The sequence below is a fragment of the Neofelis nebulosa genome, chromosome 1, assembly GCF_028018385.1.
Source record: "Neofelis nebulosa isolate mNeoNeb1 chromosome 1, mNeoNeb1.pri, whole genome shotgun sequence".
NCBI classification, from domain to species: Eukaryota; Metazoa; Chordata; class Mammalia; order Carnivora; family Felidae; genus Neofelis; species Neofelis nebulosa.
The window spans coordinates 110,263,549-110,276,872 of record NC_080782.1 but is presented as its reverse complement, the minus strand read 5'-3'; the positions used below and the strand labels follow the sequence as shown (position 1 = coordinate 110,276,872).

Here is a 13,324-nt window from a genome sequence, read left to right as displayed (position 1 = left end):
TACTATGTGTTTTTTTAAACTTGTATTGTACTTTATAAATGTCAAAGCACTGTCATGTTTTGTGATTTTATTTGACCGTCACGAAAACGTTCTGCAGTTGAGAGAACACTTTTCCAGGTTGTTCTAAGAGGTAAGAGATTCAGAGCAGTTTAACAAGTCAACTTATTGAACCAATGTCAGTGTCTACCATGTGCCAGTTACTGTTCTCATTAGGGTTATAGATTTTGCTTATGCCTGAGCCAGAGTCAGAATTCTTGATCTAGGATGTTTATGGAAACGTAGCTATGTTGCATTTATTTATGACTGTTCTTTAGGAGGCTACTTTCACACAAAGCCCAAGATGCAAGTCTTGGTAAATACATATGCTGGGATGTACCAAAAAACATAAGCCTTTTGGATATGACCTACAAAGTAAAAGTTTTTATATTCAACATGTGGCATGTCTCATACATTTTTTTTTTTTTATGGAGCAGGATGATGTACCTATTTTTAAAACACCTTTGTATATGGATTAAAGGTTTAGACTTCTTAATTACATAACCCACAGGGTACAAGGTATGTGTCAGCAACCATGATAAAACATATTTTATGAAGCAATTTTAAATTTAAAAGCTGGATAGCTTGATTCCTTTGCATTCTGTAAAGCATTTGCAAGCAAATAAATAGGTGTTTTACACCTCAGTCATTGAGACATCAGAGAATGAGTTCTACTAGACAGAACCCAAAGAGTTCAGATACCACTCTTAAGATTATTTAACACAAAGAACAAAAAACAACCAAATCTTGATTTGGTCAGCTTATTTTGAAACAGAGGTCCTGAAGTGAGATATACAGTAATGCCATTTTTGGAATGTTAAAGCAGATATTATTTTCTAAGTTGTCTACCCAGTATTATTATTTTTTTCATAGAAATTACTCCTACTTTAAAATGAATTTAAGAAACTTTAGGGTCTATTTAACCTGATTATTTACATTGGTTGAAAATTCTAGGTATGTGCATATATGCACATAGGCACTTAACATACATATTCAGCTTCCAGTTAAAAGAGTTTTAAACTGTATATTTTGTTATTATTACAGAGAGATTAACAATGACTTGAGAAAGTAAGGCAAGTGTGTTTTCCTCCATAACACGTCCCAACACTAGACGCTAAAGTCACAGGTTGGAGGTTTGTACGCGGTGCTGCAATTTCTTTATCCCAGGTCCACATAGCCTTCGTGCTCTCCCAGGGTGGGGAGTCTTTCTCTTCACATGTTGATGTGGTCAGACTAGTCAAGTGACTCTGCAGAAAAGGCACATTCCTTAGTCAACCTTCTGTGTCTGCCCTCTGTCCTTGAATTATAGTTATTGGCTTTATTGGCCAGAGCAAATAAAGTCTTGAATCCTACCCACAGCAGAGACTGGACACCTGCTTCGGATGCACCATAAGGGGAATAGTCAAGGCGGCTGGGTTTATTTTTGAACGACGATGAGCTAGCTTATAAGACAAGGCCATGAAGAAGCGGATCTTCATTCTGATTTAGGGTGGGTGACACCGCAAAGGTTTTTCTTCCCCTTTACCATAACTAGATGGGAAACCTTACTTGGGTCAGCCACCTCTACGTGGCCATACAGATGACACTCAGATGATACACTTACGCCCGTGCTGTCAATGGCCGGTCCCTAAATTCACATCCCTCAGCCCTACAATACACTCAGAAAGCCCAGAAACCACAGGGCCCTTAATTCATTCAGGCCACGGGGCCAAGTCATGGAAGCCAGAGAGACAGGAAGGCACTAGCACACGGGTTCCCGCCTCTTCCAGGCCGCGCGCCGAAATCAAACTAGATCCTGGCTCTTCGGAGACCGCGCCGCGCGCGCTCCGCTTCCAGGGCCGGCCAAGCCAAGGCCGACGCCCTCCCACCCGGCCGCAAAGCTGCGCTGGGGGCGCCTGCAGGCAGCAGGGAAAGGCTGGCCAAGAAGGAAGAGACGCGGGAGGTGCGCTCTGCGCAGGCGCGCGGCGCCCCGCCTCCCCAGCGTCGGCTCCTGGGCGGGCGGCGCGGGCCCTCCCACTCTCCCCCGCGCCGCCTGACGGCCCCGGCCCTCGCTTCACCCCGACGCCCCGGCGTGCGCGTCCTCCCGCCGGCCTGCAGGCCCGGGGCCTCCGCCTGCTTCCCCGCCGCTGCTCCTCGCGGCCCCGTCTCGCGTTCACGCTGTCGCCCGGGCCGGCGCGGCCGCGGGCAACCGCTCCCCCTCCCACACCTACCCCGCCCCCTCCCCGCCTTTTCCGCCCTCCCGTCCCCCTCCCTCGGCCCGCCGCCGCTGCTCCAGATGAGGTGATGGCAACGGCCAACTTCGGCAAGATACAGATCGGGATTTACGTGGAGATCAAGCGGAGCGATGGTGAGCCTCGCCGCCGCCCCTGCCGGTCGGGCCCCGCATTCGAGCGTTCACGGAGGGGACGCGGGGTCGGCCGCCTCATTGATTGCTCCGCCGGGCTGTGGGGGCGGGAAGGCGGCGGCCGCGGCGCTTTTGTGTGTGGCGTGTGTGCGAGTGAGGCCGGCGTGGGGTCCGCCCCGGGTGCCGCTGCAGTGCGGGGGGCGGGGAGGGGTTGCCGGCAAAGGGCCTGGGTGTCGCGGGCCCATCTCTGGGGTTCGAGCGGGTGAGGCGGAGGGTCCCGGGACTGGCGGGGGGAGGGGGGGCGGCGCTCTTCGCGCGATCTCCATCCTCCCCGGGGACTCCAGCCCGGGGGGCCGGGGCCAACGGGCTTCTGTAGGGAGCACCCAGCCTCGCGTTTCACCCGGGCCTTTTCATTTTCCGGCAGTATCTCTGAGGGGGTTGGGGGTGGGGAGAGCGTGGAGACCATTGGTTTCAGGGTTTAGAGAACCGACTACCGGTCCGAGGCGGGTGGGGAAAGGCCAGCCCCGAAGCTGGGCAGGCTTCTTCGGCTTTCGCTTCTCGAGCATGCCTTTCATTTTTTTGCTAGTCCTTTCCTTGGAAGAAGGATGCCGAGAACGTCGTGCTCGGCCATGAATATGTGGGGGGGGAGCAGTGGGACGTGGTGTTCGATGAGCTTCTCAGAGGTGATGAGACTGAAAGGGAAGGAGAGGGATGAGCCTAAGCTCTGCGATGCATTACTGAGAGGGTGGGGGTGGGCCACCGGATGTTGATATTTTCACACTCTCTAGAGAGGTAGCCAAGAGGAAAGTGTTAGATGAGGTGAACATACATGCCTAATTCAAAAGAAAAAAAAAATCCTTGGGCTTATGTATCTCTCTATAGGTTCTAATTGGAAAAAATGTTTTGTGTCATTGGCTTGGGGTGTGGAGTGAGGTGCCAGCCAGGCTTGGAAATAATTTATATTGTAAAGGAGAAAAACACGCATGGAGAGAGAAGTAAAATTTTCTTTCAGTGCGAATATTGAAAGGAGCTAGAGATGTGTAATGGAGATGTGTGGTGTTCTTGACTCTATTTCCCTTTTGCTCATAAGCCTTTATTTATGGCTTATTATTCTCTAGTCTAGCCAGTAGTAAGGTTGCTCTCACATTCACCCCCTCTTGGTTTCTAGCAAGTTTGACCAAGTTACGTGAAGCTAGACTGACTTTGCTGTTGCTTTGTGTGATATATTGGTAGGCCCTATATAGCTAATGGGTTTTTTTTCCCTCGTATTTGAGATAATTTGCCTTAACAACCAGAAGCATCATTACCCTGTATGTGAAAAGGTAAATTACACCGCTTAGAGCTTTAGAAGTTACCAGTAACACTAGTGGGAAGGCGATGTGTCCTTTATTTGGGTTGGGCTTTCTTTGCATTTTCTTTTCAAATAACTGTCCTTTAACAGTGCTGTTACTGTCATTTCTTTTTTAGAATGAATGAGGGTGCACTGTATTACAACAAAAGTAGGATTTGCATATTATTTAAAATTGGAGGGTGCAATAAAATGTGTAAAGTTCTTTACATTCTAAGCCTTTGTGATTGTAGGTGTTACTACAAAATATATATTTAAAAAGGGTCATACGGCATTCCAAAGCTTTGTATTTTTATTTTTAAAATTTTTTTTGTTTAAAAGTTTTACTGGAAACAATTTTGGTTCTTGTAGAGTTCTAGGATAGAGACTTTAACTAATCTTTCAACATTTACCTTTTGCATTTACCTGAAACCCAGACATGTCTAAGAGCTTTGTGTTTATGTCAGTGTTAATAATCTAAAGTCACATTTCAAAGCAGTTTCCCCATGAGGTCATAACGGAAATCATCGCAATGTGTATTATCCCAGCCTATAGTCATTTATGCTCATCAGGTGCAAGATGGAATTGGAGGAAGGTAAAATTAGACAACTGGAAGGGAATAGCCATTTGCATTGGATGGTGGTATTTCACAGAAGGAAGTCTCTGGGAGACTCCCTGCATGTTTTCCTTTTTCACTTTAAAGAAGCTGTTCTGTTTCCTCCCACGTCTATAGCACATCTGTATAAGATAAAACACTAGTGGTTATTGTAACAAAAATAAACTTTGTAGTTGGATGAGCACTAATGTGATGCCTGAGACCATGGAAATCACATGAGTGAAGAAGGGCTGTTGCAGACTGCAGTTAACTGGTAACTTGATGTTCTGCATGCTTCCTGATGGTGATCCTTGCCCTTATTTCAGAGCATGCTTCTCCAATAAGTGATGCTCATATATAAATAAAACATATATTCTGAGGGCCAACAGGTAAATTAAAACAGATTCATTCTTATCTTTCAAGACCCTGTTCAAAACTAATCCCAGTAAGTCTTCACTGATTGCTAAAGCCAGATGGGGAGTTAGTCCCTGGATAGTCAGCCTCTGAATTCCTAAGTCATTCTGTATCACTCATGAGGCAGCATATTTCCTAAGTATTGATGTTTGGATATATTTCTTTTAATACTGTGTTTTCAGACTACACTGGAGACCAGGTGCTGTAGAGAATCCAGTTGAGGGATGGCAGGCTACTCACATCCATGTCAAGCAAAGTCAGGTGTTACTGGATTAGAATACTTATTAATAGTCTCTTCAACTCCCTGAATTTATCTGTGGATCTCCTCTATGTGCCTAGCAAAGGTTCTTGCATATAGTTTTTGAGTGGATCATTCGTTACTGGATTTCTCGTTTTCAAACATTATATAAGTTAACTATTTGGGTGAAATCTTACCTGGAAGTGAAACCCTTCCATTGAGGCTCTTCCTTTGCTACCACATCCCTATTCTGCTCCCCTCCCCCAACTCTGTTCAGGCCTCTTAATTCAACATCCCCGGAATTGACTGCAATTGAGTGATGTACTAAAGCTAATTTGACATTTCTGGTATTTTAAGTTAAAAATGACAGAAGTTAGGTGTACTGAGATTGATCCCCACCACAGGAGATAACCTGGTAAGAAATTAGACTAATTTTTGGAAATAGGACATTCACGTGTAATCTATTTTTTTTGTATGTGGCTTTCAGTTATCCTCTGATTCGATTCCCTTCTAGAATCCAGTGACTCTAAAACTGTAGGTTTTAATTATACTGTTAAAATATCTCTTATCTCTTTGACAGTAGCTGTGATTATCCTTTGAGGACTAGGGGAGAAACAAGAAATGTTTTGAATATTTGGAAGCTGCAACTATGAAGGGATTGTTCTCTGGGGGTCCCTTAGTCACAGCATTGATGTATTTGATCTGAAGAGAAAGATCAACCTGAAAGATCCTTGAAGTTAATGTAGTTATCACTTTTATAAATATGGAAGCAGAGTCCCAAGTCACCACAAGTGACTTGTCTAGCTATATTCATACAACTTATAGTGGCAGCCAGGAACCTGTCTTGCACAGCATAGAAACCAGACTATCTGTCAAGAACTGAGAACTGTGACAGTTAAGGGAGAATTCAGTTATTTAGGAACCATACACAGCTTTCTGCAGCCCAATAAGGATATGTAGGAGATTGCTTCTCAGTCATAGGAAAAACACTAGGGAGCAGTGTTAAGCCCAGTTGGAATGATCTGGTAAAAAGTGATGATGGTATAGTAAATAGAAAGTCACAAAGATGAAAAATATTCCTGTGTCTTAATTAAATGTTAAGGAAAAGAATGCTTTAATTAAGCATCTGAAATCATGAAATTAAAGATTTCAGAGGATTTGTTGGGAATCATGGAGTTTAGGACAGGCACTCTTTATTTAGGAAAGATTTTAAATGGCCTAATTCTTGTATCTACTTTGCCACATTTATTCTTCTGCTAGTTCATCTTTACATGTCATTATATAGACTTTTGGAGAATGGACTGTGTGAAGGTAGGTAATAAAGATGAACAACACAGCAATATGGTTGTTCTTTAGGTGCAATTTTGTGGCTCTGTGGAGTGGGTGGAATGGGGGAATTTGCGGATTAATAGTTTCCTTTTACATGGTAGCTAGCATGATAATGGTTCCATATATGTGTCTGTTAGGCCTTCATAGTTTTCCAAACAGGTTATCTAATTGGATCTTCACTAGAAACCCTATGATGTAATGAGCAGTGTGGAAGCTGGTAGATTTATCGTTTTATAGGCATAGAATCTAAGGTTGGATTTTTTTTTTTTTTTTTTTTTTGGCCAAGATCACATGTTAATTAATTAGGGACATAGCCTGAACCAAACCCTCGGTTCTTTCACTCCTGCTTTTCTTTTTAGTGGGACAGATGTTTTTGGATAATGGTAGGAAGTTGTATACTTTGTACTTTGGTGGGTTTTTTTTTTTTTTTTTTGAGATGTTAAAAGCCCCTGTAGTAAGTAAATTTTTTTCTACTATTACCAGAGAGGCTCAGAAAACTTACATTGAATTAAACTTTCCAAATTGGTGAGATCAGATTGAATTCTGATATTTTATTGACTATAAGGATGAAAATTCATCACTCTAAGGCTTTAAAATCCCTTTCAGTAGTTAGTCACTTGTTGCTTCCAGAATTACTACAGAATCCCAGGTTCATTGCTTAGTTACTTGATTCTTATGACAAAAATTTGGGGACCCCGGGGAAAACTTACGTGTCAACTTGTTTTATATGTTATAATTTTTTTAAAGTCTAGAAAATAGCAGAGTCAGTTAAGCGTTTGTCTTGTTTCAATAGGGAAGGAGGCGTGAGTGGAAAATCCAGAGTGGGGTTCCTTGAGAGATCATCCAGACCCATTCTTCCTAGGCACAAGTGTACTTGTCATTAAGTTACTTTGTTTCTTTAATATTTTTTAATGCTTATTTATTTTTGAGAGAGAGAAAGACAGAGGACAAGTTGGGGAGGAACAGAGAGAGAGGGAGACACAGACTCCACAAAGCAGGCCCCAGGCTCCCAGCTGTCAGCACAGAGCCTGATGCGGGGCTCAAACCCACAAACTGTGAGAGCATGACCTGAGTCGAAGTCAGATGCCCAATCAACTTAGCCACCCAGACACACCTATATTACGTTAATCTTTTGCAAAGCTTAATTCTTGGATTCAGCCATCTATTTTGCTTTTAACACCTCTGCCCTGTAACCTAAAATAATCTTTTAAGGAGTTTGTTTTGAGATCATTCTTCTGAGTTTAAGAATAGATACAATTCTTAAGCCTTGAGTACAATTAATTTTCACTCTTCTGGTCCAGCTGTGGAGTAAATATAGGTTATAGGTTACCCTCCTATCACATACTACCTCTTTTGATTAAAGTAATAAAAATGTTATTATAGTGCCTAAGTGAAAATAGAAGTTAGAACCTCACCATGTTAAACAATCAAGCTCTTGATTACATGCAGTGGCTACTGTGCCATGTACTTATATGGAGAGGTAAATAAATTCAAGTTCATGGTCATTGGGATTTGTCTTTAAAAACCTCCTCCAGGGGTGCCTGGTGGCTCAGTCAGTTAAACGTCCATCTTTGGCTCAGGTCATGATCTCATGGTTTGTGGGTTTGAGGCCTGCGTCTAGTTCTGTGCTGACAGCTCTGAGCCTGGAGCCTGCTTCAGATTTTGTGTCTCCCTCTCTGTCCCTCCCCGCTTCGCTCTCAGTCTCTGTCTCTCTCAAAAATACACATTAAAAAAAAAACAAAACAAAAACAAAACCTCCTCAAAATACAATATCGTTTCATTGTTGGTTAACCTTAGGTTAACTTTTTGTAACTGGGAGTAAAATGAGTGGGGAGGTGTCCCTTTTTAAAGTTGTGCTTATAAATCTAGTCCTTGGGCTCTCTCAGTTTGGTGCTACTTGTTTTTCTCATTATCCACTACAACCAAGCTTGTAGTTCAGGTGGGCATTTACTAGAGCATGAGAATGTTTCGGTATATAGACTGTGAGTGATTATGTCATATCACAAAACAGTGTGTCTCATAGTTTTCTCTTTTCCTACTGATTTATCAAATACATTTTTATTAATAGCTCATTATGTATCAGGTATTCTGATAGGTGTTGGAGATACAAAAAATACACAGTTCCTGCCTTCAAAAGCAGTAAATAAATGATTGATGTATGGTGTGATTAGGACTGATAGAAGTATGCTGTTCTGTATGTACATTATTACCACTTCCCTTTTTAGGTTTAGGCTCTTTATTTGGACTCTAAGTTATGAGTCTTGTGGAAAATAGATGTCATATATGTTATCCCTTTCACCTCCTCTGTGCAAGACTAATATCCATTATCCCTTATGGTGTGCTTTCCTGGTAAGTTCATATTGATCCTCAGAATTCTTCTTAATAAAGTTCCACCAGTCTTGGTAGCTCCTGCCACTTTATTGAAATTGGCATTATTTGTCATTACTGGCCTATTTTCTGTTCTCTAATACCCATCTGAGTTTTAACTTTATGACTTTTTACTTTTGTTTTGATATCTAAAGGAATAAGATTTATTCAGTTTTAAATTTCTGGTGGAGGAGCCACTGATTTTGGAATTCTGGGTTGGGGTGCTTATAAACACAGAGATTAGGGAACAAGAGCATGAAAACTGATGGAGCAGCTGCTAGTGCTTATATGTAATTTGGAAGTAACCTCCCTACACAGTGTGGCCAGGGGACTATGAGAATCAGATACCTCCCTGAGCTGTGTATTTTACTTAATTTCAGAGACTTCTCCAGATTTTTTATTGGTTTTGCTATTAATTTTAACCAGATTTCACTTACATAAAAATTTTTAAAGGAAAGACAGGATCAGCTGAGTGTCTACACTGTACAAAGACTCCTTTTTTTTTTTTCAACGTTTTTTATTTTATTTTTGGGACAGAGAGAGACAGAGCATGAACGGGGGAGGGGCAGAGAGAGAGGGAGACACAGAATCGGAAACAGGCTCCAGGCTCCGAGCCATCAGCCCAGAGCCTGACGCGGGGCTCGAACTCACGGACCGCGAGATCGTGACCTGGCTGAAGTCGGACGCTTAACCGACTGCGCCACCCAGGCGCCCCCAAAGACTCCTTTTTGATTGTAACTCTCATTCAGCGGCTATCAGTGTCTTCCAGATACCTTGTATCTTCCATACTGCCATGTGAATTCTGTTTCTTTCTTAAAAATTGAATCCAGGTGTCACTTTTGATATCTGAAGGGTTTTAACATTTGCACCCTTTATAAAGCCAGTTGCTTTCCTAAATGTGTTAATATCCAGTATCTTGCTTGATTTTTATGACAGCCCTGCAAGGCAGATAGTATTTTACCCATTTTATTGAAGAGGAACTCTATGCCCAGAGTGTAGAAATTACTTGGAAGTGTTTAAGGCTTATGAAGGGCAATTTCATATATTTATACTATATACATTGGTCAGGACAATGTGGTAAGGGTATTTTAGTGGGGTGGGATGTGATAGATTTACATATATTTAACCCATTGGATAAATGTGGTTGTGGGAGCTGTTTCTAAACTGGGTAGACTCTGCATAGTGGTGTCACAACCTTGGCTACTCACAGAATTCACCTTGGGACATTGAAATTAAAAACAGCCAAACAAAAAACAAATCCCCACCCATCAACACCATTATCCTGGCCCTTTGCATAGAGATTCTCTTTTAATTGGTTTGATATGGAGCCTGAGAATCAGTATTTTATTTTAAAACACCTCATACGTTGATGAAACTTAACTTCACACATACAGGTGATTTCAGTGTGCACCCAGGGTTGTGATCTGTTATTTTAGCAAAAGTAGCATTTCCTAATGATGATCTGACAAAATTTCATGGAGAGTGAAGTTTAAATGGTGGGAAGAAGATGACCAGTAGATTGCCTTGGAGAGAAGGAGGCATTCCAGGCATGTAATGTGCAGCATGTGAGAAGTTCCTGAGCTGGAAGTGGAGGGCTGTGAGGTAAAGGCATTTAAAACAGGCAGAAGGGAGGGTGATAGATGAGGAAAATAAGGAAGGACAAGTAATCTGGGGCACTTTATTAAAGACTTGGAAACAAAGGTAAGGTAATGCTTCTTGGAATTAATTTCTAGGACACTTGGAAACTACGGTAGGACTTAATCTCCTAAGAGCAGTAATAGGAGTTAGCTCGTGATTAGTGATAGATTAGAGGTAGAGTAATACTGAAAATGAGAGCTAGCAAGGATAAGATTGCATCATTCTAGGAGGGTGAGCAATGATTAAGGAACAGATGAAATCTAGCAGCCTGCAAAAAGAATTGATGTTATATGGTGGTATATCACTTGTGCTGAGTAAAGAACAGATGTGTTGAAAGGAATGGACTTAACATTTGGAAAGTCTGAGTGTAGGTTATAAAATCTCTTCAGTTCTGTTTAATCAAGCTAATCCTACTCATGAATATTTTGTAGAGGACTGTAGAGCCTGTGTACAATTTAATATCAAAGAGAGCATCCAAATCAGGCTGTTTATAGTTTTTGCAGCTAGTATCTTTAAAATGAGTCTAAGGTATGAGTCACTTCCAATAAATGTTTATATGTAGAGCAGGAATTTACTTAAGCTATAACTAACTGCTTTGCCTACTTAAGAAGAGTCTGTTATAGTATATTAGTCAAAACCCTCTTAGAATTCCTGGAAGGGAATGGGAAGGAAAAACAACACTTAAAGGATCTGGCTTCGGCTCTTTAATGGATGAAGGGTTTTGATTCTCGAAAGGCAGCTGCTCTCCTTTACTTTTCCTTTGCTCTTATTTTTGCCCTATTTTTTTCTGCTCTGGCTTTTGCCTTACTTTTCATCCTCGATATTCTGAATGTCATTTCAGCATTTGGAATCTCTTAACTGCGGGGTGCTTGGGTGGCTCAGTCAGTTGAGCGTCTCACTTAGAATCAGGTCATGATCTCAGGGTTTGTGATTTCAAGCCCCACATGGGGCTCTCTGCTGTCAGCATGGAGCCTGCTTCGGATCCTCTGTTCCCTCTCTCTTTATCCCTCCCCCTCTCATTCACTCTGTCTCTCCCTCCCTCCCTCCCTCCTTCCCTCCCTCCCTCTCTCCCTCCCTTCCTCAAATAAAATAAAAATTAAAAAAAAAAAAAAAGAATCTCTTAACTGCTATTGCAGTTTAGGATTTAAGGGAAATAACTGAGGGATAAATAGGGCCTATTGGATTTTTAGGGCAGTGGAATCATTCTCTGTGATACTATAATGGTAGATACATGTTATACATTGGTCAAAACCCACAGAACACATGACACCAAGAACAAACCCTAATTACGAACTTTGAGTATTATTGATGTGTCGGTGTAGGTTCATCCATTGTAACAAGTGTATCCAGTGTGGGCTGTTGATGATTTGGGAGGGTGTGGGTATGTGGGAACAGGGGTACATGGAGAATCTGTACCTTTCTGCTCAATTTTGCTGTCACCCTAAAACTGCTCTAAAAAATGTTAAGAATGAGGGTCAACCCTTTAGGGTTGCATTTAAGGTTAACTTTTGCTTTTTATTTTTGTTACACTTCATCTGTTGGCCAATGTGAGAGATTGATGGTTTGCTAACACAATTTTTAAAATGAGCTGTAGTGCAGTGGGAGAATTCAGATATGCTTGACCCATGGACATTATGAGTTTAAGTTCAAATGCTGTGACAGATGTCCAAGCAGTGTGTCTAGAGCTAGAGCTTCATTCTTGAGGGGAGCCAGGGTTGAACTTAAATAATTTAAACAGCTGTTCTATTTATAAAATAGGGAATTCCTCTTGTAGGATAAATACATGAGGTCTAATGTCTCATCTCATGGAAAGTGAGTTGGAGTGCAAACAGCATTAAACTTTTGAGGGGGGAAGGGTTATTATTTTAGTTTGCTATGGATTAAAGAGAAACGGATATAGTGACTTACCTGTACATGAGTTTTAGGAATGGAGAGCAAATTAGAGGCCCTAGTTAGTGAGGTTAAGTTTTAAGAATTTAATCACAGACAACTCTGATAAAATACTGCTGTTGGTCAAAACGTGCTGATATTTTTACATTAAGGAAATTAACTTGTCTAGGGTCATACATAGGGATGCCCGGGTGGCTCAGTTGGTTAAGCGTCTGACTCAATCTTGGCTCAGGTCATGATCTTGCACTTAGTGAGTTTGAGTCCCACACTTGCACTTAGTGAGTTTGAGTCCCACATCAGGCTCTGTGCTGATGGTGTGGAGCCTGCTTGGGATTCTGTCTCTCCTTCTCTCTGCCCCTCCCTCGCTCGTGTGTGCGCACATGCTTGCGCGTATGCTTGCAGTGTCTCTCTCTCTCTCTCACTCTCTCTCAAAATAAATAAACATAAAAAAAGGAATAAGGTCATACATAAAGTAAGTAGCAAATAGGAGATTAGAGCATAGGTTGTCTGCCTCTAAAGTCCTCTACACTAATTCTGTAAGAGTTCTTTGTGTACGATGGATGTTCCAGGCATTGGAAGTCATTAATTTAAAAATGCTTTCATTTTTCTGTGGTGTAGATTGCCTTCAGGTGTTTTTTATTAATCCATCTAGCATCTGCTGCATGACCATTTGTGTTCCTTCATCTGATGCCTTTGAGGGAATAGAAATAGGACTTCTCCCTAGTAAAGACTACTGTGTCAGTTATAGCCAACTGTTAAATCGCTGTTGCACTCAGTGCAGGTGCTCGGTGGTTTTATGATTTTTTTTTTTTTTGAAAACGAAATTTTGGCTTCTGCCAGACTCTTTGCCATTGCATGAGTTTCAGCCGTCCTTGTTCTCATGACTTTCAGAATTTTAGACAAGAGCATATACTTCATTTGAAAGAATGTTTCTTATTAGATGAGCAGCTATATTGTCAGGAAAATACAAGAGATTATAGCAACTTGCTAGGAGTCCGTTGGCATAATTGATGGATTTGGGGGCTTGTCTAGGTTCAGTGATCTTTATTTTTTATAAAACTGTTGTTTGAAATTGTCTTTGGGGTAATGTATGGGTTGAATTTTTACATTTTCCACTCCCTGCCATCCAAAGCTGATATTGAGAGT

At 41.7% G+C, this 13,324-nt stretch overlaps 1 protein-coding gene across 4 annotated transcripts in view; it reads left to right on the top strand.

Annotated features, from left to right (window-relative positions):
- The first annotated feature begins 2,046 nt into the window (after positions 1 to 2,046).
- Positions 2,047 to 13,324, top strand: part of KIF2A (kinesin family member 2A) — a 68,415-nt gene continuing 57,137 nt past the window's right edge. For 2 of the 4 annotated variants that reach the window (XM_058731508.1, XM_058731501.1), the window contains exon 1: positions 2,047 to 2,383. In XM_058731508.1, the coding sequence (XP_058587491.1) occupies positions 2,320 to 2,383 (64 nt within the window). In that variant the 5' untranslated portion in view covers positions 2,047 to 2,319. The remainder of the gene's footprint in view (positions 2,384 to 13,324) is intronic. The other 2 variants (XM_058731520.1, XM_058731513.1) reach the window with 2 other exon arrangements.